At 34.9% G+C, this 27,325-nt stretch overlaps 1 protein-coding gene across 2 annotated transcripts in view; it reads left to right on the forward strand.

Annotated features, from left to right (window-relative positions):
* The first annotated feature begins 1,277 nt into the window (after positions 1-1,277).
* The window catches only part of RBBP8 (RB binding protein 8, endonuclease), an 84,701-nt gene continuing 58,653 nt past the window's right edge, over positions 1,278-27,325 (forward strand). For both annotated transcript variants that reach the window (XM_079717751.1, XM_079717752.1), the window contains exons 1-3: positions 1,278-1,406; positions 12,413-12,455; positions 16,894-16,989. In XM_079717751.1, coding sequence (XP_079573877.1) covers positions 1,298-1,406; positions 12,413-12,455; positions 16,894-16,989 — 248 coding nt within the window. In that variant the 5' untranslated portion in view covers positions 1,278-1,297. The remainder of the gene's footprint in view (positions 1,407-12,412; positions 12,456-16,893; positions 16,990-27,325) is intronic.

Consider the following 27,325-nt stretch of genomic DNA (forward strand, 5'->3'; position numbering starts at 1 on the left):
TATATAGTGAACACTTAATAAATGGTGGCTTTTATTGACAGTAGTATAGACCCATTGATTTATCTTTTAGAGTTAATAAATAGTTGAATACAAGCCTCTTTAGAAATTAAAAATAATTTCCTAATATTATGTAAAATCTATTACTTGTTCAATTTTCACTGATTATCTTTAAAAAAAAGTGTAATCACAATTTTTGAAAAGCTTATTAAATGTATTTTTATTTCTGTAGTGTTTTATAGTTTACCAAGTGGCTCTGCACATAATATTGCTCCCTTTAGACATGGCCTTGCTTATCTTAGCCTCTTCATCAGAGACCTCAGGAAATGGTTAGTAAAAGACACTTAAATCCGTTTGGGCACTTGTTAGCAATGGTAAGGCATTGACTAAGGAGCCGGACGTGAGGGTTAGTAGATTTGTTAATCATTTTATTTTATTTTTTTAGTAGTAGCTAGTTAATGGTTTCAGTTTAAGAACACATATTAAAATATTTATTAATCCACTTGAACTTAATAACCTGTTGCTTCCTTCAGGGACTACACAAATAATAAACTTAATCATTCACCTTTATTCTTAGAGGCACAAAATAGCTTTACCCATATTTGCCTTGTTTTTAGATGTTTCTGTATTCATAGATCTTGGCTGTGTCTGTATCTTGCTCACCAAATTTCATTGTTATGAGAAAGCTGTTCAGATACTCGTGTTATGTCAGTCATCTTTCTTGCTCTTTTACAGTGTGTGTGTCTGTGTGTCTAGATGTGAATGCTTATTAAGTCAAGAATATTTCAGAGTGTTTTCCAGTTTTTGGTTCAATATATCGTTGTATTCCATATCAACTCAAAAGTTAAAAAAGCAATAAATTCTTTTAGAATGGGGAAACAATACTGACCATGAATGATTACAAACCTCTCTATATAATAATCCTTTCAATTTAACATAATGTAGGTAATTACTTCCTCATAGGTGGAATAAGAAAAAATTTGCCTGAAAGTGTAGCTTAACTTAAGGCCAGATAACTGAAATTGGGGCTTTTCTCACCATACTCATCTTTTTTCCTCACTTCCACCCCCTCAGATTCTAAAGTGATTGATCATAGGTAAATAAGGAAAACTTAAGATCAGCTGCCTGGGCTTGAAGTCATCCTGATTTCAAATTACACAAAGATAAATGCAGAATTCACTTATGTTGCAATCTGTTGTTTCAGGTATTTGAACTGGCCAAAGACAACTTCAGACCTGTATAATGTAACAGCAAAGGTCAGAAAACATTAGGCAGTAGAAGTGTGAGCATATTAAGTAAGATGAACGTCTCGGGAAGCAGTTGTGGAAGCCCTAGTTCTGCAGATGTATCTAATGACTTTAAGGATCTTTGGACAAAACTAAAGGAGTATCATGATAAAGAAGTACAAGGTAATTTTTTTCTGAAATACTTGGTAGCAGTATTCTGCTGAGACTATAATAGTAATAACTAATTTTTATGACAGTTCAAAGATCCCATTTTTAAGGGACCTTTACTATTCCAATTTTGGGAGATTCATTTTTATGGTTGAGTTGTTGTCTTTTGACTACAGACAACTACCACAGAATGTAGCTCTTGCACAGCTTGTAGTTACTTGTGGTAATATGTATGGTGTGGTGGAAGGGGCATAGAAATTGTTGACCGAAGATCTGGATTTTAATTCTAATTTCATTTATGTACTTGCTCTGTAATCTCAGCAAGTTACATAACCTCTAAACTTAATTATCTTCTGTAAAATTATTTGCAGGATTGTTTATTGACATAAAAATACTACCTAAGTCATTCGACAAACCTTCAGAATTTGTATCTCAGTGCTTGGGTTTACCACCAAGCCCTGAGACCCAAAAGTAAATGGCAGTTTGCCTTCAAAGAGCCTGCAGTCTGGTAGAGAGAGAGTCATGTGAACAGAAAATTAACAGTATAGTGAAATAAGAGCTAAAAGGTTTATATGAAATGCAATGAGCATACAGAGAATTGAGCTGTTGTGGTTAGGTTGAGTATATAAATGTTATATATGATTGTGTTAAAATGTACTATTAAAAGCTAAACTATTAAAGCTAAACTCAAGTTCTGATAGTAAGCCTTAATATACCTATCTAATTCTGTGACTTTCATGTAATACATTTCCCCCATGTGTGGGAAATGCTTCATATTACATTTGTTTCTTGATTACCTACTGCAACCATAGGTTAATACTACAGTGCTTTATAGGTTTTTTTTTCCCGTCAGTTGAATAGCTTTCTGTTTTTTTAAAATTGAAGTATAGTTAATTTGCAATGTTGTGTTGGTTTCAAGTGTACAGCGAAGTGATTCAGTTACACATATATATACATATATTCTTTTTCAGATTCTTTTCCATTATAGGTTATTACAAGATATTGAATATAGTTCCCTGTGCTGTATAGTAGGTCCTTGTTGTTTACCTATTTTATATATAGTAGTGTGTATATGCTAATCCCAAACTCCTAACTTATCTCCCCCCACCACACCCCCAGTCCCCTTTGGTAATCATAAGTTTGGTTTCTTTGTTTCTGAGTCTATTTCTGTTTTGTAAATAAGTTCATTTGTATCATTTTTTTTGATTCTACATATAAGTGATATCATATTTGTCTTTGTCTGGCTTACTTCACTTAGTATGATAATCTCTAGGTCTATCCATGTTGTTGCAAATGGCATTATTTCATTCTTTTTATGGCTGAGTAATATTCCATTGTATATATGTACCACATCTTCTTTATCCATTCATCCGTCGATGGACATTAGGTGCTTCCATGTCTTGGCTATTGTAAATAGTGCTGCTATGAACATTGAGGTGCATGTATCTTTTCAAATAAGAGTTTTCTCCTGATATATGCCCAGGAGTGGGATTGCAGAATCATATGGTAACTCTTTTTTTAGTTTTTTAAGGAACCTTCATACTGTTTTTATTTCCCTAATGATTAGTGACGTTAGCTTTTCGTGTGCTTATTGCCCATTTGTGTATCTTTGGAGAAATGTCTATTCAGGTTCTTTGCCTGTTTTTTTAATCATATTGGTTTTTGTCGTGGTTGAAGTTCTTTGTATATTCTGGATATTAATCTCTTACCTGATATATGGTTTGCAAGTATTTTCTCCCATTCTGTGAGTTGCTTCTTCACTCTGTTAATTGTGTCCTTTGATGCATAGAAGTTTTTAATTTTGATATAGTCTAATTTATCTACTTTTTTCTTTTGTTGCCTATATTTTTGGTATTATATCCAAGAAATCATTGCCAGATCCATTGCCATTAAGTTTTGCCTTGTGTTTTCTTCTAAGAGTTTTATAGTTTTAGATCTTATGTTTAGGTCCTTTTTCCATTTTGAGGTGAATTTTGTATATGGTGTAAGGTAAGGGTATAACTTCATTCTTTTGCTGTGGATATCTAGTTTTCCAGCACCATTTGTTGAAAAGACTGGCCTTTCCCCATTGAATGGTCTTGGCACCCTTCTCAAAAACCTTTTTTTTGAGAAGGGTGCCAAGGCTCTATTCTAATTGGTCTGTATGTTTGTCATTATGCCAGTACTATATTGTTTTGATTATTGTAGCTTTTTATTAAGTTTTGAAATCAGGAAATATGTGACTTCCAACTTTGTTCTTTTTTAAGATTGTCTTGGCTATTTGGAGTCCCTTGAGATTTCATATGAATTTTAGGACATATCTTCCTATTTCTGCAAAAAAACATCATTGGGATTTCAACAGAAATTGCATTGCATCTGTAGATCACTTTGAGTAATGTTGACATCTTAACAATATTAAGTCTTCCAGTCCATGAACATAAGAACGTCTTTCCTTTTTTAAATTTCTTTCAGTGATGTTTTGTAGTTTTCATCATACAAGTCTTTCATCTCCTTGGATAAGCTTATTCCTTATTTTGTATTGGATGCTTTTGAATGCTATTGTAAATGGAATTTTCCTAATTTCCTCTTCAGAGTGCACGTGGTTAATGTAAAGAAACACCACTGATTTTTGTGTGTTGCTTTGTATCCTACAACTTTGCTGAAAGTTTCTATTTCTTAGTTGTAGTTTTTGAATTCTTAGCTGAGAAAAACATTAGAAACTCTTTAATTTTATTATGAAAGGTTGGAGTTCAACTACATCTACTACTTCACTTGCCTCTGTTACTGCTCTGTTATGCTCATTCTTTGATAGATTTTTCTGATCCATGTTTCCATTAAAGCTCTCTTTCAGCATATTAGGATTGCTGATGCAGTCAGGGTACATTAGTGTTTGATTAGAAATCCAGGTGTCAATGGAGTTATTGTTTTATCCATTTTTTTTTTAATTTAAACTTTTTTTCTAAAATTGTGAAAACACAAAATAAACAGCAAAAATTTACCCTCTTCTCCCCACACACAAACAGGTAACCACTTTTATTATCGTTTGTGTGTGTATTCTTCCATTTTTTTAAATTTAAAGTTTAAGACTTTTTAATTTTAGGAAATATTATACATTTATAAAAGTAAAGAGAATAGTATAATGAACTCCTATTTACCCATCACTCAGCTTCAACCATTATCAGTACACAGCCAATCTTGTTTTATTTATTTTGCATTTGCATCTTTATCCCTCTTCCACTCAGTTATTTTGAACTTTCTGACATAATTTCATCTATAAATACTTCAATATATTCCAGTAGTCTTTTTTAACAAAAAATTGCCATTATCGTACTAACAAAACAAATTCTTTAATGTCATCTTATACCTATTAGATGATTGTGTTCAAATTTCCCCAGTTATCTAAAATGTCTTTTTATAGTTGGTTTGTTCCCATCTGTATCTAGAAGAATTCTCCATGTTGTGTTTGATTAATATATCTCTCGATTATTTTCAGTGTAGTTTTAGTTTATGTTTCCCTTATGAATGAGATTAAGCATCTTTGCTTATGCTTGAGGGTGATTTGTATTTCTGTCTTAAGAACTGTTTATATACCTGATTATTCTTTGGTAGTTGGCCTTTTCCCTATCAATTGATAGGAGCTGTTTATATCTGAGGCAGATTAGTTCACTTCAAATATTTGAAAGTTTAGAAATTCAAATTTGTTGTTAGTGATAAAGATCTGATTTTTAAGTGACTGTTCTTGTGGTCATATGTTCAGGGACAAATATGAGTATTTTACATTAATTCTGCTCTTCATTTGACTACACTGTTTTCCCCCAGAAAATGTAGTGTGAAACATTGAGGAAGTATTCTGAGTTTTAGTACTGACTTGCTATTCATTCAGTGAGCAGTTATTGAATTATATGCTGAGAATGGTAGCAGTTGCTGAGAATACAACAGTGAAGAAGACACAGTAGGTTTTGGGGGCATTGTATTCATTCTCTTTCGGAAAATATTTATACAGTATAGTTATATAATGAAATGATAACAAAAATAATCCAGATACAAGATAACATCTCCCAACTTCTGTTGAAGAGAAGCCATATCTTCCTCTTGGTTTATAATACTGCAACCCCAGCATGTAAGTTTACCAATAGGAACAGTTTCAAGTTTAAACTATTATAGGAGCTAAATGCTATAAAAAAGCTTATTCTTTGTGACCTGGAGGTAAAGCAAATACAATATCTTCAAATGATTTAAATAGGACCAGATGTACTTGAGTTTTTATTAAACATTTAACAGAGAAGAATTAGCATTCTGCCATCTTCAAGTATAAGGTTAAATTCTTTATCCTTCAAATGATTACTTTCTATTGTCTTACAACAAGACATTAAAATTTTAAGAAGATCATTAAAATTTTATTATGCAGAGTCCCTATCTTAATCATCTTTCTACCTGCATTTCCATAGGTAAAAGTGCTTGGCACATAGTAAGAAATTAGTAAATGGTATCTGAATGAATTGCATAGTTTAGCTGCATCAGTGAAACATTTTCTTGAACATAAGTTTTTAAAATCCCATAATATATGAAAATATCAAAATTTTATATCTCTAAAACCCTGAAATGCTTTACTACCCATTTACTTTAAATTTTCTATTTTTAGATACTACTGTAGAAAGTTGGGAAAAGAAAAATAAATCACCATTTTATAGGAATGGCATTTGTTTATTCTTTCCTAGTTTTAAAAGAAATGCATGTAGCTTATTGTTGTGTTCAGTGTACATACTGTTTTATATGTGACTTATTTTTGTGGTTATTTCATTACTTAACCAAACTGCTTGTTTTTCATGTGGTACATAATCTTCATTTTAGAATATTTAGGCATACCCATTTAAAACTGGGACAGTTTTATTTTTTAGGCTCCTAATTTAACAAGGATGAAGCATTTGGCAGCTTTCTTCCTCATGTTCATTGGTGTTTCAGGGTCTTCAGGAGACCTCTATGATGAGGAAGCATCAAGAAAATAAATAACATATTGTTTGATAAGAACAACATGCCATTCATCAGATTACAGAACATATAAGACTCACAAATATTACATAATAGAATATTCTTTTTTAAAGTGTGTACTCCTCATGGCCATACTCTTAGTAGCCATCACACTCCCAGGAGCATTAGTTTATATACATGGAAAAACTTTAAGGGAGGAATACAGAAGTTGTTGATGATTTTGATTAATATCTATGTGCTTTATGAATGGTAGGTATTGGATATATGTTTGAGCTGATGAGAGAAGATAACTTCCGGCATATTATAATATATTGATCAGGTTACTTTTACCAATTTCAAAATCACTTATGGATTCTTAAAAGTTTTAAATGATCGTGCACTACTTTTTAAAAATTAGTATGTTATTTAAAAACATTTTGGTTGGGCCCAGGCAAATTTGTTGAAAGGAAGACTTTTTTGACAGTCCCTTGTCAATGTGTTCCAGATAGTTCCATATAAAATTAGATCCTGTGACTCTGTGATAACATCAAAGACATGCCTAGATGGTACTTAATTTTTTTTTTTTAAGTAGAGGATCCACTTGGAGAGACCAGTATAAGAGGCTATTTGAAAGACATCAAACATGGACTTGTCCAGACTTTGCAGGTTTTGAAGTATATATAGGAATCAAAATTCAGTCATTGCTTTTAAAACTTCATGTCAGGTTAAAAAAAAGGGGGGGGGAGAAAAGATATGAAATGAAGGTAGTACCTGAGTTACATAATTTTTCTTAGATACGCATAAGAACTTAAATGCATCTGAACTTGTTTGGATACAGGGTTTTTTTTTTTTTGCCTTTTAAAATCCCTTTCAGTATCAGGTTTATTATTAAAAAGCACAGGTAATAAGATGAAATTTAGAATATTGTTCAGAATGTCACCATTTTAATAAATGGTTTTTGTCCATGCTATGTTTTACCATCAACATCTCATCTAGTAATGTTTTCTCTATCTGGTAAATAAGGTAATCAATTTCATAGAAAACTAGGCAGATTTTTGAGGACAGAATTGGAGCCCCATTAAAGAAACAGAAAGTATAGAGGCTCTAATATGACAGGATAAATATTTCTTGATTCAGTTTTGGATTGCTCCATTTATTTTCGTAGATGTTTCATCAAAAATTCCAAAAAGATAACATTCATATTAATACTACACAAATTAGCAATGAAAGGAATTGCAAGTAATTTTGGTCCATAACATCAGTGTTCTAGTCATTAAGAAAGGCTAGTCATCAGGAAAATGCAAATCAAAACCACAATGAGATATCACCTCACACCTGTCAGAATGGATATCATCAAAAAGAACACAAATAACAAATGTTGGCGAGGATGTGAGGAAAAGGGAACCGTCATACACTGTTGGTGGGAATATAAATTGTTGCAGTCACTGTGGAAAAAAGTATGAAGGTTGCTTAAAAACTGAAAATAGAACTGCCATACATGACCCAGCCATTGCGCTCCTGGGTATATATCCGAAAAAAAACAAAAACAGTAATTTGAAAAGATACATGCACCTCAATGTTCATAGCAGCATTATTTGCAATTGCCAAGATATGGAAGCAACCTAAGTGTTCATCAGCAGATGAACGGATAAAGATGTGGTGTGTATATGTACTCAGCCATTAAAAAAAAAAAGAATGGAATACTACTCAGCCATAAAAAAGAAATTTTGCCATTTGCAGTAACATGGGTGGACTTAGAGGGTATTATGCCAAGTGAAATAGACAGAGAAAGACAAATACTGTATGATGTCACTTATATGTGGAATCTAAAAATACAACAAACTAGTAAATATAACAAAAAAGAAGCAGACTCACTCAGACTCAAATACAGAGAACAAACTAGTGGTTATCAGTGGGGAGAGGGAAGTGGGGGGCAATATAGGGTAGGAGATTAATAGGTATAAACTGTTAGGTATAAAATAAGCTACAAGGATAGGGACTTCCCCAGCAGTCCAGTGGTTAAGACTCCGCACTCCCATTGCATGGAGCTTGGGTTCGATCCCTTGTCTGGGAATGGAGATCCCACATGCCGCACAGTGCGGCCAAAAACAAAAACAAAAGGATATACTGTACAACACGGGAAATATAGCCAATATTTTATAACAACTATAAATGGAGTGTAGCCTTTAAAAATTGGGAATCACTATATTGTACACCTGTAACAATATTATACATCAACTATAATTCAATAAAAAAAGTACTATCATTAACTCTCAATGTTATTTTCCATTTGTGTTAACATAAATTCGATAATATCCACAAAAAATTAACTTACCCATTTTGAGATAATTAAATCTTAATAGTAAACTAAGCACACCTTAAATATGGCTGCATCTCATAAAGACAAGTGTCTTTACTTTGGAGTTGAAATAATTGATTAGGCAGTTACAGAAATACTAGTAGTTGTGTTTTTGGTAGAAGCTTAATTATTTGATCTATATATAAAGCCACTATTTATCAAGAAAAGTGTTATTAGGCTTACAATTTATAATTCAGAACCATAAATAACTTGTTTTACAGTGACAGTACATATATGGTTTGTTCTGGGTAGCGAACGAGAATGAGTAAAAATGAACATAGCAATGATTTTTATTTTGTTTATAACAAATTGAATTCTTGGTTTATTTCTGAATTCTTACTTAAATTTGTTTCTTGTATTACATTCGTGACTACACATATGGGCCCTTAATTGTTTCATTTCTTTCAAAATTCACATACACGTTATAAGGTTAATTGTAGTGCAGCGCTTTTGGTCTTTTGAGCGCTGTTTCCTCATTAGGTGTCTCAGGTTGCCAGTGTTACAATCCTAAATACTTTTTTGAACAGACTACCTGTTCATACAGGAGCTGCATTGTTGTATAGCCTCATTCCTTCCGATGGGTGTGGAGCAGGATTAAAGCACACTTTATAGGGGTTCTAATTGTGGATGCCTAATTGACTTGATGAATGGCAAATGCTAAAATTTAAACACACATACATACACATACACACATAAACCTGTTTCAGGGCTGATCTGCATGACAGAACAAATGCCTCACAGGTGTTGAATGCTTACAAGATAAAAGAGTAGTCTTTCCATATTTCCCAAGAATTTTCTTTTGAAGTTTGTAAGGATTTTCTGTCTCATTGTTTCTTTTCTTAAAATGGTTTATGGCAATAATCCATTTCATCTTGGGTGCACTTTTCACTTCTAAAGGCGGACCTGAGTTTTAGAGTCAGCCAAAATTAAAAAACAAGAAAATCTAACAGCAAGTAAATTTTCACACACTTTGGGAAGGGTAAAAAGAGAGTGAAAAACTGCTGACAATAGTCTTTGGCCTAGTAGGGTCACAAGTTCTTTTCTTAATTCTTCAAGAATGATTTGATGCTTTACTAAGTACTTTCAAGGTCTTGTGAGTTTGTCATCATTACCTGAAAAAGAAGGAAGCTTCTCCAGCTACGAACTTGACAGATGGAAAAGATTTTTTTAAAAATCAAAAGATCACACCAGTTTTTATTTTTAACAGTGGAAAAATAATGTTTCCCTTTATTATAATAATTTACATTTTAACAGTATTCCAACTCTTAGGGTAAATATTTTTCCATAATTTTTTTTTAGCTTTTCATTTTGAGCTTATTGTAGATTCACACTGTAGTATATACCCTTCACCCAGTTCACCCCAGTGGTAACATCTTGTATAACTATAGTGTAATAGCACAATTTAGAAATTGACATTGATACAATCTATCAATCTTATTTAGATTCTGCTACTTTTACATGCCCTCATTTGTGTGTGTGTTTTAATTCACTAACGTGTAGATCCCTGTGACTACCTAGGGTCCCTAATGCTACTCTTTAAAGTCCCCAACCACCTTCCTCCCACCCCAACCTCTCCAGCTTCTGGCCACCCATAATCTGTTCTCCACCTCTATAATTTTGTCATTTTAAGAATGTTATGTACGTGGAATCACATAGGGTATACTTTTTGGGTTGGCTTTTTTTTTCCAACTCAGCATAATTCCCTTGTAGTCCATCCAGGTTGTTGCATATTTTAATACTTCTTTCCTTTTTATTGCTGACTAGTACATGTAGTACAAGGATGTACCACAGTTTTGTTTCGTTTTGTTTTTTTTAACAGTTCACTCATTGAAGGATATTTGGGTTGTTTCTGTTTTTGGCTGTTATGAATAAAGCTGCTGTGAACATTTGATTACAGGTTTATTCATAACATTTTATTTATTCAAATTATAGGCCATAGAAATGAGGGTAAATGTATCATATCAGTTGGACATTTCCTAGAGGTGAAATTTGAGATATAGGGCAAAAGTATAACTAAAAAATTCTCCAGGGCCTTTATTTTTCCATAATAACTGGATTTCCTGGCATTAACTCCTTACCTCTTGGGCAGTAAGAAAAGGTGACTTCCCCATTAGTATCTATGTGACTTTTACTTTCATCCCTAGTCAGCACCAGGGAGGGGGAGATTGTGGAAAAATGTATAGGTCTGTTTTCTAAAACTCTTACTTAGCTAAATGATGTTGTTCAGACAGATAATGAAAAATCCTGTTCTTAGAAGTGACAAATTTATTAATGTTTCTATACAAATTATATGGAAAGATTTTCTAAATGTATAACTTATTAGAAGCCATAAACTACCAAAGACAGTCAATCTTTAATTTTTCAGAAATTAGTTAACTAATAACCATTTATTGGGGATTAACTATGCCCCAAATAAAAGAAATTCTTAAGTAGATATAGAGTTTTTAAACTTTCTAGGCACTATTTTTAAAAGTGAATATAATATCCACAAGTGGGAAAATTGTAGAATAGTAAAAAAAAATTGGTTTAGGAATCTGAAAATGTAAACACAGAAGTTTTTCCCCCCTTTTAATAATCACATTGCAGAAAATAGCATAGAGGAAATAGAGAACCAAATAGTTTAGTGTTGCTAAATAGACTTATTCTTTTTTACTTAATGATTTTAATAGCTGTGTATTATTCTGTCTAGTGGTTACATCATATTTTACTTAAACTCATCCCTATTTTAAGCATTTTATATTTCAATACATTGTTCAATATTCTTTGTGACTATGAGTTTCTCTATTGTTTGGATTATTTAGGTTAGAATCCAAGATGTGGGATATTGATGAAAAAGACTCCCGTTATATACCTCTAGCTTGCTTTCCAAAAGAACTGTGCTAATTTATAATACCTCCTGCAAAGCATGGCAGTGTAGTTTTACAACACTTTTATCAACACTGGGTATTATAATTTTAATAATTTTGCTAAGTAATTTTTTGGGTTTGGATTTATATTGCTAGTAGTGTTGGATATATTTTCATGTTTGTTTAATGGCTGTTTTTCTCCTTTTAATTATTGTTTCTGAGACTGAGGAATGTCACTCTTACTTTGTTCATATCCTTTCTTGCAGTCTCAATGCTCATCAGCCTGCTTTCTTAACAATAATTACCCAAGTCCCATAGGCAGTGGTCTTCTATTTTGTATCAGACTCAATTAAAATTAAAAATACATATAACACATGTAATACATATCTTGAGCTAAAAACAGTACTGCCTTATGTTAAGTACTTTTTTGTTAGCAATTGTGTTCCTAGTCCAGGACTTCCTGACACAATCTGTTTTAATCCCAGAAGATCTGAGCCTACATAAGCACTATTGCTGTTATCAAAATACATAGGCTGTGCCAGAACATAAACCTTCATTTATAGTGAACTTCTAATTATATGCTTGCCCATGCTATTGGGAAGTAACTCACTTTAGGTGGAGAAAATTTCATTCTATTTGGCTGTCATACAATAGACTAAGAGCAATAATGTTGCAAATACTCTTTTGTGACCTAAGTGTGCAAGTAAGGGAAATACACTCTTCAAACTAATGGGACCTGGCTCATTGTTCAGAGGCCAGGCTCAAGTAACTTAATAGTGTAGCATTAGATTCATAAAGAAACTTAGATTAACTGCTTTTGAAATGATAAAATGTATAAATAAAATACTGAGGATATTTTTCTTTTTCAGGTTTACAAGTAAAAGTAACCAAACTGAAAAAGGAACGAATTTTGTAAGTATCAGCATATATAACACTGATGTCTTATTTATAAAGTAATTGATATTGATGTCCTATTTGAATTCAGTGTCTTATTTATAAGGAAGTTAGCTTTACTTAGTGTGGACCTTGTGTAGTTGACAGCGAGTTATTCAAAATTCTAAAGGAAAAAATAATTTTGAGTATAGCCTTAGTTAACATTTGCATATATTTATATTTTAACATAATTTTAATATGTGTATAATCTTTTTCCTTAAAATATTTATTAAGATGGAAACTGATCTATAAATCATTTTGATCTGTTAACAGCATTTTTTCTCAACTATGATTAATACCTGGGATTTAAGATGCTACAAGATGGGGAGCAGAATAAGTCTGCGATTTCTAACTCATATAAGAAATGGGAACTAAATGGATATTCTAAGACCCCTTTTAACTAATTTGAAATTACCAGCAGTTCCCCTGAATTGTTTTGGTTGTTAAGCCCAGGATCAGATCTGATTTTCTAAGTCAGGAGCAGATTTTATTCGTGGTTCTTTAGACCTTCCGCATTCAGGAATCTGAAACAGATGGCATAATAGAATGTTATTACTCATAACAAAAATTAATATCATTGTGACTAATAATAATTGCATTTGCTTTACAGTATATATCAATAGGTCTCAGTTCCTTCATATTCCTAAAGCTTCCAAGACTGTAACCAGAAGCTGGAGTTACCAACCACTCATCAAAACACACCTCACTATTTTTGCTATTATAATCTGAAAATAGAAATTGTGAAGTTTTCCATTACACCTGTAAAGTCATGTTTGGAAGATGACCTAGATACAGAAATGAGAAATCATAAATTTTTAAAACAGTTTTTTTGAAGAACAATTTTATGATTCTTAATTACTGACACTTTTAAATGCTTTGCATGTTGAAAATGTACCTGTTCCTACCTTAAAGGTGTCATTTTAAACATTTAACTTTAGGATGTATATCTTATTAGTTAATCATATTTTCTTACTGTGAGACCAAAAAAACACCAGAAGTGACTTTTATGATAAAGAAGATGTATCCTTTCACATAGAAGGCCCAAAGTAGGGAGATTCTAGGACTGGTTATCACTTACTTCTGTCTTTCTTCTCTGCCATCTTTAGTGTTCAGACTTGCCCTGTTAGTCTTGATTCACTTCGGTATGTCAAGCTGGCCGTCATCATTCTAGTTATCACTTGCACAACATCTTTGTGTCCTTTTATTTTTACTAATTATAAAAGTTTGTCAGAAGCAGCCCCCAGCAAACTTCCTCTAACTCATTGACAATGTTCATTCCTAAATAATAACTGGCAAAGAGAATTGAATTAACATGATGGGCTTACACTAATTCTGACACTACTTTCTATATATTCTAGGATTAAGTGAATAAGTAAATACATTGTTGATAAGGAGGCTTTTCCTCAGTGGTGAAATTGTTTTTGAGTGGTTTGAGATTAAAAATTATGAGATACACTTATTCTATTGTTTTCATCTTCACCTTTGCCTATAGCCCAGCTAGTGATGGTGGCTACAAGCATTGTTAATCAGAAGATGAGTATGTACTATCAGTGACTTGGTATGCTGATTTAACACATACTACACTAAATAGCTAATTACTGTTTGTTGGAGTTATTCTACAAGTCTCCTCTTTTATATATAATAATACTGTATAGGAATTCTTGTTCCCTCTTACCATTATAATACCCAAGGTATAATATTTTGGAGTTGATCAGTAGTTAGACAGTGAGCTCTTTATATTGTACCTTGGTTCAGTGTTGGAAGTAAATGACCTCGTAAATCCTAGATTAACAACCATTGATTAGAATGACATCCTTTAGAATCAAAGTGTTGGTCAGTTATTAGAAACACTGTGTTTGCTATTTGATTTTACATTTTAAACTACATTCACTAAATGTTTTTGAAGGAATTTAGTTTTATTAAAAATGGATCCTTCTTGTAGACCTAGTAATTTTATTTTCTAAAATGTTACTATTTTAAATGATAGATTTATAGCTATAGAATAGTATTTCCTCTTAGCTAGAATCAGAATCATTTCCCTGCAGATTGAATGATTAGACATAGTTAGAAATGATCTAGGGCCTTCCTGGTGACCCAGTGATTAAGAATCCGCCTTTCAATGCGGGGGACGCGGGTTCGATCCCTGGTCAGGGAACTAAGATCCCACATGCCACGGGGCAACTAAGCTTGCGCACCACAGCTACTGAGCCCACACACCACAACTAGAGAGCCCACGTGCCACAACCAAGACCCAATGCAGCCAAAAATAATATAAATAAATAAATAAAATTTTTTAAAGATCTAGATTTGCTTATAACAAACGTACTTTTTTTAACTGAGACTTTTTATACAAAATGTATTTCTCCATACCTCTAACCAAACAACCACATGAAAAACCTTCTTTAATTCGTAAATGACTTGAATATTACTTTCTCAAAAATCACCTATAACGTTTCTGAATCTTAAAGAGTGGAAACACAGCTGGTTGTTCAGTAGGTGATAATAATGGTTTACTTCACTGTATAGTTCTCAGTCATTTGATCCTCTTAGCAACCTTTTAATATATATTGTAATTACCCTGTACCTGCCTACCTTAGGTAGCTTGGGGTTACACATTTTAGAAGCATGGGTAAGTAACTAAATCCCCTGAGTAATCAGAGAATTAAAGGGATGCTTTATTTTGTAGAAGGATAGGTCATTGCATTGTGGGACCAGGAACTCGGATTTGCCTGTATGACCATAACTCTCCTTTCCAAGTATATTTTATGATAGACAGTCAGGGTACAGTAACAGGATGTCTGGTCTCCATATTGTTAGAATAGCTTTATTTGTGAGGTATCTCAGTCCTAGGGATTCCCACCTGGAAGAAGCAATTAGAAAATAAATCAGTAACTGTACTATATTTGTCTGTCACTTAATTGCTTCAGACCTGTGTTTTGATGATAGTTGTCTCTGCACATGACTAATGCTCCTCTTTTACACAGATTCATTTACAAAATTACACATGTATCAATAGAAATGTTGACTGTTGAATTTTTGTTGAATACTCCCAAAATAGGATCAGTGAAAACCTAGTGCTGTTTCTGAATTAAATACATTTTCTAGAAGTGTTAGAAAATTTTTTTGTTATTAGCTTCAGCTATCTATTACTTCCAAAATTTCATATATATATATATACATATGCTACCAGAACAATATTTGTTGTATAGCAGGAGGCCACTCTTAGATGTATTGGCTTTTCATTCAATATCAAATATTCAATCAGTATATAAGAAGTACCCCCTCATATTGGTATCTGACATTTTGACTTAGTTGTTTTGCTCGTCTGTTTTGTTGCCAGTGATATTACATTCTACGTTTTAGCAATTTTGACACAGTCATTTGGACATCTCCTTTTTCTGGCAGACTGGTTTGTCACCTTTATTTGATTTGATATTTCAGACCCTTGAGAGGGCTGGGAGAAGATATTTGAACCACGGTATTATCCTATATTTTCAGATTCCAGATGACACAGAGAATCCTGATTCAATTTCTAATGGGTTTTCATAGAATTAAAATATATGCATACTTTATATATGTGATTGTTTGAAATATAAAGATGGAGAGGTAAAATATGGCACAACCTTGGAAAGTAACCAGGTAGTTTACTGGAAGAAAATTTTAGGTGTCTTTCTTTTTTCCTGACTAAAATCAAAATGGTAAATACTTAAATAGAACTTAACTGTGTGCCAGTACTGTTCTGTATGCTGTATATTCATTAGTACGTAGTCCTTGCAAATGTCTCATGAAGTAGATACTACTAATGTATCCACATTTTTTGAGGCACAGAGAGTTTAGGTTACTTGCACCAGCTCACACAGCTGGTACATGACAGCTGAGATTCAAACCTAGGCTTCAGGACGTAGGGTTTGTGTACTTCTACTTCACAGTAAACCCTGGCTTAAAAGTAATACCAGGTAAAAGTTTAAGCAACACAAAAATTAGTAAAATAGAAAGTATAAATCTCTCGTAATTGGAATAGGAATGATATGAGTGGAGTTACCTATTTACATTATTGAATGTAGATAAAATAATTAAAAAAACAGTAAGTGTACATTTTAATAGCAATTTTGACAATGTTGAGTCAGTGGTGGCATCAGAATTTACTCCTTCATCTGTGTTCCAGCATTGTATAAGGAATACCTGGTGCTTAGGAATATACTTCTGTAGAACATAAAAATACTGCAGAGCAAATTCTAGTATAATTTGAACTCTGATTAACAAGATATTCAAACCTCACCTTCTAAGTTGTTTGTTTTGATACAACAAATTCATAATATGTAAGTGGTGAGATCATGCTTTGGAGTTCTTAATGACAGAATAGTCTTGTTAGAGTATTTTTCTGTTAAAAAAAAATGACTTATTTCTTGACTTTCAGAGATGCACAGAGACTAGAAGAATTCTTCACCAAAAATCAACAGCTGAGAGAACAACAGAAAGTCCTTCATGAAACCATTAAAGTTTTAGAAGATCGGTGAGTCTGGTTCTTGGGTCTTCTTGTGTAAGAGGTGATTTCCCTCTTAATAGAGAGTATACATTGGTTTTCATTTGTAATCAGTTCTGAGACTTAAAGTGATCTTTTTTCCAACTCTATGTCAACTTTGGATAAATACTTTATGAAATTAAAACAAACTTACAGGTTTTTTCATTAATTACAGCAATCACATCAATTTACCCTTTAAATGAAGTTTCTTTATCTGGTATTTGTTGTAGGACAAGCTCAAGAGTAGCAGTGTTCTAATACATTTGATGCTTTCATTCCATTTTTACTTCTAAATAGGTGGAAACTGCTTCACAATTCTGTTCCTGTCTTCTTTTTTTTTTAGTTTATTTATTTTATTTGTTTATTTTTGGCTGTGTTGGGTCTTTGTTGCTGCGCGCAGGCTTTGTCTAGTTGCGGCAAGCAGGAGCTACTCTTAGTTGCGGTGCGCAGGCTTCTCATTGCGGTGGCTTCTCTTGTGGCAGAGCACAGGCTCTAGGCACGCGGGCTTCAGTAGTTGCAGCACGCTGGCTCAGTAGTCATGGCTCACGGGCTCTAGAGCGCAGGCTCAATAGTTGTGGCGCATAGGCTTAGCTGCTCTGCAGCATGTGGGATCCTCCCAGACCAGGGCTCGAACCCACATCCCGTGCATTGGCAGGCATATTCTTAACCACTGCACCACCAGGGAAGCCCTATTCCTGTCTTATTTTCTTACTCCTGCCATTCTCTTTTCTTCCTTTCATATTTCTCCACTTTCAGGCATTCTAGGAATTCTTTTTACTGAGTATTCCCAAGATAATGCCTATTACTTCACCTCATGTACAGACTTTTTTCTTTCCCACTCCTTTGAGGTTAACACCCTACATTAGAAAAGGCTTTCAGATTTTGCTGTTTTCCCTTGTCTGAACTGTGAGTGCTATTTAGGAACTTGAACTATTTATAGCAAACTATGTTTCTTTTTTTATTTATAGTTAATATTTTTCCATTATTATCATTTTTGTATATGTTACAGGAAGGCTGGTGGTTTGAATTCGCCACTGTGTCTTAGTGGTGGAATAATCTAATAGTCTGCATGATGCAAACTAAAGTTGAGCACTCTTTCTTCCATGACTGCTATCTCAGTGGATGCACACTTACTGGAATAGGCAGCCTATTGTGGGAAAAGGCTCCATATGCTTTGGAATCATAGATATGAATCTGAATTCCAACTTCACACTATCTCCTTAATTGAATTCAACAATTAATAATTGAGCACTTACTATGTTCCAGGTGGTGTTCTAGCAGCTAGGAATACTATCCTTAGTATGTCATGGAGCTGATACTTAATTTTCAAAGATTGGGAGTGGGCCTGCAAATAGATGATTTCAGATTACAAGAGCTGAAGAAGAAATAAAAATGAATTATGTAATTGCGTGACTATGAGCATTGGGAAATGAAGGGCTACTGATGGATGTCAGGGATGACCTTTCTGAGGCAGTGCCATTAGAACTGAGACCTGAGTGATACAAAAAAGAGCTGTCACTTGAAGAACTGAAGATAAGAAGAGGACAAATGCAAAAGCCTATGGAGGAAATAGATTTTGAAATATTTGAGGAGTAGGACATCCACTGTGATTCTAACTTAATGAGTAAGAAGATGAATGATAATATTGGAAAGGTGGGAAGTAACTAAATTCTGTAGGGACATCAGAAAAAAGTTTGGATTTTAATTGCATTGGGAAACCGTTGGAGGGTTTAAGCAGGGGAATGCCAAAGGGATACACGCAGGTACTGACAGCATCTGTTATATCCAAATGTAGATGTCGAGTAGGTAGTTGCATATGTGAGTCTGGAACTGATGGGAGAGGTTAAAGCTAGAGAAACAAGTTTGAAAATCATCAACTGTATATAAACAGCATTTAAAATCTTGGGACTTGATAAGATCTCCTAAGGACATCTTTAAAAGTATAGGAAAAGAATAGAAGAGGGCTCAGGGCTGAATCCTTGGGCATACTAATTAAGGTTTAATGAAGAATAAGGACCCAGCCAGCAAAAAAGATTGAGAAAGGAATTATCAGAGTAGGAGGAAAGCCAAGAACATATGGCGTGACACTAACAATACCTTCTTCACAGGGCTGTTTTGAATTTTAAATGAGATAATGCAAGTAAAAATACATAATGGAAGCTTAAAAAGACTTACAGTATCCCTCCTGTTTGGTGAATATGATTCCAACCTCTAGTGCTCTAGTCTATACTCTGCACACAGCCAGACTAGTCACTCTCTCTAGCTGAGATATCTGGAAACTAGAAAGCCATCTGTCCATCTCACTCTTCCCTAGTCCAGGATCAAAGAGGAAATCATCAGTTACTCTTCCTTCAGTGTGGTGCGGCATTTCCTTCTGTTTTCTCTGGATATGTAGTACAGGATTGAGCAGGAAGGGTGGAGAGCATATCTTTCTCAGCCTTTAACTCTCCAGTGATTCAAGCACTTCCTTCTCTTACTTCACCATATTTTTTCTCTCATCTCTACTGCTCCACTACTTTCTACAAGCGATGAGGTTCTTCCTTCCATATAGTAATGGTAGTAATGGCAAGAGATTAGGAACTTTCTTTCTGTTCAGTGATTCCCAAGTATAGAAAATTTTAAGTCTGAGTTCTCTAAGAAAGCAAACATCAAGATGACATTAGATATTCAAGAGATTTTGGGGGGGAAGCACACCTGTAAGGTAAATGAAGGAGCTGGAGGAGACTGGGAGAGCTGTGAGATGTCCATGCATCTAACCCTTTTGAAAAAGAGAGAAAAAGGAAGGTCTCAGACTGCACTGCAGTTTTAAGAAAGCTTTGGCAAGGCCAGTGGGGAGTTCTGGAGCCATAGTATCCCTGCTCTACTGATTCCTTGCTGGCTTCTGACTGTGGGATGCCTGATGTGTTCACCTGTCTGGCGGGTGAAGGATTTCAGAGCACAACAGCTGGAGCCGGTGATTTTACTTCCCACAATAGGAGATACGTTTTCATGGTTGCCACACTGAAAGACTGATTGTGTTTACTTCCAGCATTCTTTCTGTTTAGTTGATCATTAGCAAGTTGTTTAGGACTCAGTACACTGAAAAAAAATCACAAGGTAAGGTTTTCTTTATGTTTTGCACGAATTGGCTTAATACAGTTCACTCTCCATTTCATCCCCAAGATATAGTGTTCTTCATCTTAGCTCTTGAAGACACTCCTTTCTAATACCTTCAGAACATTTCTTCACTTTATGATATAAAGTTTTGGCTGTTCTTTTATCCTTTGCATCTTGTGCTTCTCTTCTTAAGTGAATTTTTCTTCTCCACGCTCATTCTGAGAAGAAATGTTAGTGGATGAGTGCCCCTACCCTTCCCATTGAAGTATTTTCTAAATTACCATCCTTTATTCGGTTAATATATTTAATTGTTAAAATTATCATTTTTATTCTGCAGTTTTTAAAAACTAGATTCTTTTCTTTTTATCATCTATTTTCACTAATTTCAGGTGGATGTCACACTTCTGTGCTGTTTCTTACCCTAAATGTTCAATTGCCTTTCATTCTGTTCACCTTTACATTTTTAGGTAGGTGGGCCTATAATTCATTACATGGTATTAATCTGGGGGTGGGACAAGGAGTGTAGCTCATTTCTTTATTCACATGCTTTTTCTTTCCTTTCTTTAAATCTGAAATTTCCTTCTGGGATTACTTTAAGATTTGTCCCTCATTTTATGAAGCTTCATTTTTTTTTTTTTTTTTTTTTGCTTTAGTTTTTATTTTATTTTATTTTTTAATTAGTTTCTGCTTTATAACAAAGTGAATCAGTCATACATATACATCTGTTCCCACATCCCTTCCCTCATGCATCTCCCTCCCTCCCACCCTCCCCATCCCACCCCTCCAGGCGGTCACAAAGCACCGAGCTGATCTCCCTGTGCTCTGCGGCTGCTTCCCACTATCTATCTCCCTTACGTTTGGTAGTGTATATATGTCCATGCCTCTCTTTCGCTTTGTCACAGCTTACCCTTCCCCCTCCCCATATCCGCAAGTCCATTCTCAAGTAGGTCTGTGTCTTTATTCCCGTTTTACCCCTAGGTTCTTCATGACATTTTTTTTTTTTAATTCCATATATATGTGTTAGCATACGGTATTTGTCTTTCTCTTTCTGACTTACTTCACTCTGTATGACAGACTCTAGGTCTATCCACCTCATTACAAATAGCTCAGTTTCGTTTCTTTTTATGGCTGAGTAATATTCCATTGTATATATGTGCCACATCTTCTTTATCCATTCATCCGATGATGGACACTTAGGTTGTTTCCAGCTCCGGGCTATTGTGAATAGAGCTGCAATGAACATTTTGGTACATGTCTCTTTTTGAATTATGGTTTTCTCAGGGTATATGCCCAGTAGTGGGATTGCTGGGTCATATGGTAGTTCTATTTTTAGTTTTTTAAGGAACCTCCATACTGTTCTCCATAGTGGCTGTACCAATTCACATTCCCACCAGCAGTGCAAGAGAGTTCCCTTTTCTCCACACCCTCTCCAGCATTTATTGTTTCTAGATTTCTTGATGTTGGCCATTCTGACTGGTGTGAGATGATATCTCATTGTAGTTTTGATTTGCATTTCTCTAATGATTAATGATGTTGAGCATTCTTTCATGTGTTTGTTGGCAGTCTGTATATCTTCTTTGGAGAAATGCCTATTTAAGTCTTCTGCCCATTTTTGGATTGGGTTGTTTGTTTTTTTGCTATTGAGCTGCATGAGCTGTTTATAAATTTTGGAGATAAATCCTTTGTCAGTTGCTTCATTTGCAAATATTTTCTCCCATTCTGAGGGTTGTCTTTTGGTCTTGTTTATGGTTTCCTTTGCTGTGCAAAAGCTTTGAAGTTTCATTAGGTCCCATTTGTTTATCTTTGTTTTTATTTCCATTTCTCTAGGAGGTGGGTCCAAAAGGATCTTGCTGTGATTTATGTCATAGAGTGTTCTACGTATGTTTTCCTCTAAGAGTTTGATAGTTTCTGGCCTTACATTTAGGTCTTTAATCCATTTTGAGCTTATTTTTGTGTATGGTGTTAGGGAATGATCTAATCTCATACTTTTACATGTCCCTGTCCAGTTTTCCCAGCACCACTTATTGAAGAGGCTGTCCTTTCTCCACTGTACATTCCTGCCTCCTTTATCAAAGATAAGTTGGCCATATGTGCGTGGGTTTATCTCTGGGCTTTCTATCCTGATCCACTGATCTATCTTTCTGTTTTTATGCCAGTACCACACTGTCTTAATTACTGTAGCTTTGTAGTATAGTCTGAAGTCAGGGAGCCTGATTCCTCCAGCTCCATTTTTCGTTCTCAAGATTGCTTTGGCTATTCGGGGTCTTTTGTTTTTCCAAACAAATTTTGAAATTTTTTGTTCTAGTTCTGTGAAAAATGCCAGTGGTAGTTTGATAGGGATTGCATTGAATCTGTAGATTGCTTTGGGTAGTAGAGTCATTTTCACAATGTTGATTCTTCCAATCCAGGAGCATGGTATATCTCTCCATCTATTTGTATCATCTTTAATTTCTTTCATCAGTGTCATAATTTTCTGCATACAGGTCTTTTGTCTCCTTAGGTAGGTTTATTCCTAGATATTTTATTCTTTTTGTTGCAATGGTAAATGGGAGTGTTTTCTTGATTTCATTTTCAGATTTTTCATCATTAGTGTACAGGAATGCCAGAGATTTCTGTACATTAATTTTGTATCCTGCTACTTTACCAAGTTCATTGATTAGCTCTAGTAGTTTTTCGGTAGCATCTTTAGGATTCTCTATGTATAGTATCATGTCATCTGCAAACAGTGACAGCTTTACTTCTTTTCCAATTTGGATTCCTTTTATTTCCTTTTCTTCTCTGATTGCTGTGGCTAAAACTTCCAAAACTATGTTGAATAAGAGTGGTGAGAGTGGGCAGCCTTGTCTTGTTCCTGATCTTAGTGGAAATGGTTTCAGTTTTTCACCATTGAGGACAATGTTGGCTGTGGGTTTGTCATATATGGCCTTTATTATGTTGAGGAAAGTTCCCTCTATGCCTACTTTCTGCAGGGTTTTTATCACAAATGGGTGTTGAATTTTGTCGAAAGCTTTCTCTGCATCTATTGAGATGATCATATGGTTTTTCTCCTTCAACTTGTTAATATGGTGTATCACATTGATTGATTTGCGTATATTGAAGAATCCTTGCATTCCTGGAATAAACCCCACTTGATCATGGTGTATGATCCTTTTAATGTGCTGTTGGATTCTGTTTGCTAGTATTTTGTTGAGGATTTTTGCATCTATGTTCATCAGTGATATTGGCCTGTAGTTTTCTTTCTTTGTGACATCCTTGCCTGGTTTTGGTATCAAGGTGATGGTGGCCTCGTAGAATGAGTTTGGGAGTGTTCCTTCCTCTGATATTGTTTGGAAGAGTTTGAGAAGGATGGGTGTTAGCTCTTCTCTAAATGTTTGATAGAATTCGCCTGTGAAGCCATCTGGTCCTGGGCTTTTGTTTGATGGAAGATTTTTAATCACAGTTTCAATTTCAGTGCTTGTGATTGGTCTATTCATATTTTCTATTTCTTCCTGAATCAGTCTTGGCAGGTTGTGCATTTCTAAGAATTTGTCCATTTCTTCCAGGTTGTCCATTTTATTGGCATAGAGTTGCTTATAGTAATCTCTCATGATCTTTTGTATTTCTGCAGTGTCAGTTGTTACTTCTCCTTTTTCATTTCTAATTCTATTGATTTGAGTCTTCTCCCTTCTTTTCTTGATGAGTCTGGCTAATGGTTTGTCAATTTTGTTTATCTTCTCAAAGAACCAGCTTTTAGTTTGGTTGATCTTTGCTATCGTTTCCTTCATTTCTTTTTCATTTATTTCTGATCTGATCTTTATGATTTCTTTCCTTCTGCTAACTTTGGGGGTTTTTTGTTCTTCTTTCTCTAATTGCTTTAGGTGCAGGGTCAGGTTGTTTACTCGAAATGTTTCCTGTTTCTTAAGGTGGGATTGTATTGCTATAAACTTCCCCCTTAGAACTGCTTTTGCTGCGTCCCATAGGTTTTGGGTCGTCGTGTCTCCATTGTCATTTGTTTCTAGGTATTTTTTAATTTCCTCTTTGATTTCTTCAGTGATCACTTCGTTATTGAGTAGTGTATTGTTTAGCCTCCATGTGTTTGTATTTTTTACAGATCTTTTCCTGTAATTGATGTCTAGTCTCATAGCATTGTGGTCGGAAAAGATACTTGATACAATTTCAATTTTCTTAAATTTACCAAGGCTTGATTTGTGACCCAAGATATGATCTATCCTGGAGAATGTTCCATGAGCACTTGAGAAAAATGTGTATTCTGTTGTTTTTGGATGGAATGTCCTATAAATATCAACTAAGTCCATCTTGTTTAATGTATCATTTAAAGCTTGTGTTTCCTTATTTATTTTCATTTTGGATGATCTGTCCATTGGTGAAAGTGGGGTGTTAAAGTCCCCTACTATGATTGTGTTACTGTCGATTTCCCCTTTTATGGCTGTTAGTATTTGCCTTATGTATTGAGGTGCTCCTATGTTGGGTGCATAAATATTTACAATTGTTATATCTTCTTCTTGGATCGATCCCTTTATCGTTATGTAGTGTCCTTCTTTGTCTCTTCTAATAGTCTTTATTTTAAAGTCTATTTTTGTCTGATATAAGAATTGCTACTCCAGCTTTCTTTTGATTTCCATTTGCATGGAATATCTTTTTCCATCCCCTTACTTTCAGTCTGTATGTGTCTCTAGGTCTGAAGTGGGTCTCTTGTAGACAGCATATATATGGGTCTTGTTTTTGTATCCATTCAGCCACTCTGTGTCTTTTGGTGGGAGCATTTAGTCCATTTACATTTAAGGTAATTATTGATATGTATGTTCCTATTCCCATTTCCTTAATTGCTTTGGGTTCGTTATTGTAGGTATATTCCTTCTGTTGTGTTTCTTGCCTAGAGAAGTTCCTTTAGCATTTGTTGTAAAGCTGGTTTGGTGGTGCTGAACTCTCTCAGCTTTTGCTTGTCTGTAAACGTTTTAATTTCTCCATCAAATCTGAATGAGATCCTTGCTGGGTAGAGTAATCTTGGTTGCAGGTTTCTCTCCTTCATCACTTTAATTATGTCCTGCCACTCCCTTCTGGCTTGTAGAGTTTCTGCTGAGAGATCAGCTGTTAACCTGATGGGGATTCCCTTGTGTGTTATTTGTTGTTTTTCCCTTGCTGCTTTTAATATGATTTCTTTGTGTTTAATTTTTGACAGTTTGATTAATATGTGTCTTGGCGTATTTCTCCTTGGATTTATTCTGTATGGGACTCTCTGTGCCTCCTGGACTTGATTAACTATTTCCTTTCCCATATTAGGGAAGTTTTCAACTATAATCTCTTCAAATATTTTCTCAGTCCCTTTCTTTTTCTCTTCTTCTTCTGGAACCCCTATAATTCGAATGTTGGTGCATTTAATGTTGTCCCAGAGGTCTCTGAGACTGTCCTCTGTTCTTTTCATTCTTTTTTCTTTATTTTGCTCTGCATCAGTTATTTCCACTATTTTATCTTCCACCTCACTTATCCGTTCTTCTGCCTCAGTTATTCTGCTATTGATCCCATCTAGAGTATTTTTCATTTCATTTATTGTGTTTTTAATCGATGCTTGATTCATCTTTAATTCTTCTAGGTCCTTGTTAACTGTTTCTTGCATTTTGTCTATTCTATTTCCAAGATTATGGATCTTGGAAATAGAACCTTGGATCAGCTTTACTATCATTATTCTGAATTCTTTTTCAGGTAGACTGCCTATTACCTCTTCATTTGTTAGGTCTGGTAGGTTTTTATCTTGCTCCTTCACCTGCTGTGTGTTTTTCTGTCTTCTCATTTTGCTTATGTTACTGTGTTTGGGGTCTCCTTTTTGCAGGCTGCAGATTCGTAGTTCCCGTTGTTTTTGGTGTCTGTCCCCAGTGGCTAAGGTTGTTTCAGTAGGTTGTGTAGGCTTCCTGGTGGGGGGGACTAATGCCTGTGTTCTGGTGGTTGAGGCTCGATCTTGTCTTTCTGGTGGACAGGTCCACGTCTGGTGGTGTGTTTTGGGGTGCCTATGGCCTTATTATGTTTTTAGGTAGCTTCTCTGCTAATGGGTGGGGTTGTGTTCCTGCCTTGCTAGTTGCTTGGCATAGGGTGACCAGCACTGTAGCTTGCTGGTCGTTGGCTGAAGCTGGGTGCTGGTGTTGAGATGGAGATCTCTGGGAGATTTTCGCTGCTTGATATTATGTGGAGCTGGGAGGTCTCTTGTGGACCCGTGTCCTGAAGTTGGCTCTCCCACTTCAGAGGCACAGCACTGACTCCTGGTTGCAGCACCAAGAGCCTTTCATCCACCCGGCTTTTGGGGGGTCTGAGGTCTTCTGTCAGCGTTCAGTAGGTGTTCTGTAGGAGTTGTTCCACGTGTAGATGAATTTCTGATGTATCTGTGGGGAGGAAGGTGATCTCCGCGTCTTACTCTTCCGCCATCTTCCTCTGTTACTTCCTTGCAGCAAGAATCTATATCCACCACAGGAGCTTGAAGTTATTGCCTTCTCAGCTTCACACAGCGCGGCCGTTCTCCAGGAAGCCGGCGTCAGCTCCCTGAAGCTTCATTTAATGAAACCAAGAACGATGTAGATCTAATCATTTTTTTAATGTAGGATCTGCTAGTTTTGAGGGCTCATGTTATACCCGCCATCCAGCACTTAATCTTCACCTTAACACTGTGAGGTAGATGATAAATCTGTTTTACAAATGAGGAAACTATGCTGACAAAGAGTTAAGAAACTTTCCCAAGATCACATAGTTAATGTATACTTAGGTTAAATTTGCCCCTCAAACTTCCCAGTTTCTGCTGTTTGACGATGCCTTGTCTGTGTGTTGTCTTAATTTTATAAACATTTAAATGAATTACAACTTAACTGATTATCTCAAAGTATTTATGCTTGATATAAAGTTACCAAAACAAGTACTCTGAAATATTAAGTCTTCAACATTGCCTATTATCTAGTCTTGTTTTCTTGGAAGGTTGCTTTGCTTGTTTGTTTTTGGCTATTTTTCTTTTAAATTGCTACTAACTAAATCCTGCCTTTAAATGTCAAAGTAGGTAACATTTAGAAAAGTTCTGCCTTACTTAAAATTTTACTTTAATTTTGTCATATGTAAGAATGATAATCCTAGAGCAAGCTTTTAATATCTATAAAAATTAATGTTTTGGGGCTTCCCTGGTGGCGCAGTGGTTGAGAGTCCGCCTGCCGATGCAGGGGACACGGGTTCATGCCCCGGTCTGGGAAGATCCCACATG

Source organism: Hyperoodon ampullatus, assembly GCF_949752795.1.
Source record: "Hyperoodon ampullatus genome assembly, chromosome: 13".
Classification (NCBI taxonomy): Eukaryota; Metazoa; Chordata; class Mammalia; order Artiodactyla; family Ziphiidae; genus Hyperoodon; species Hyperoodon ampullatus.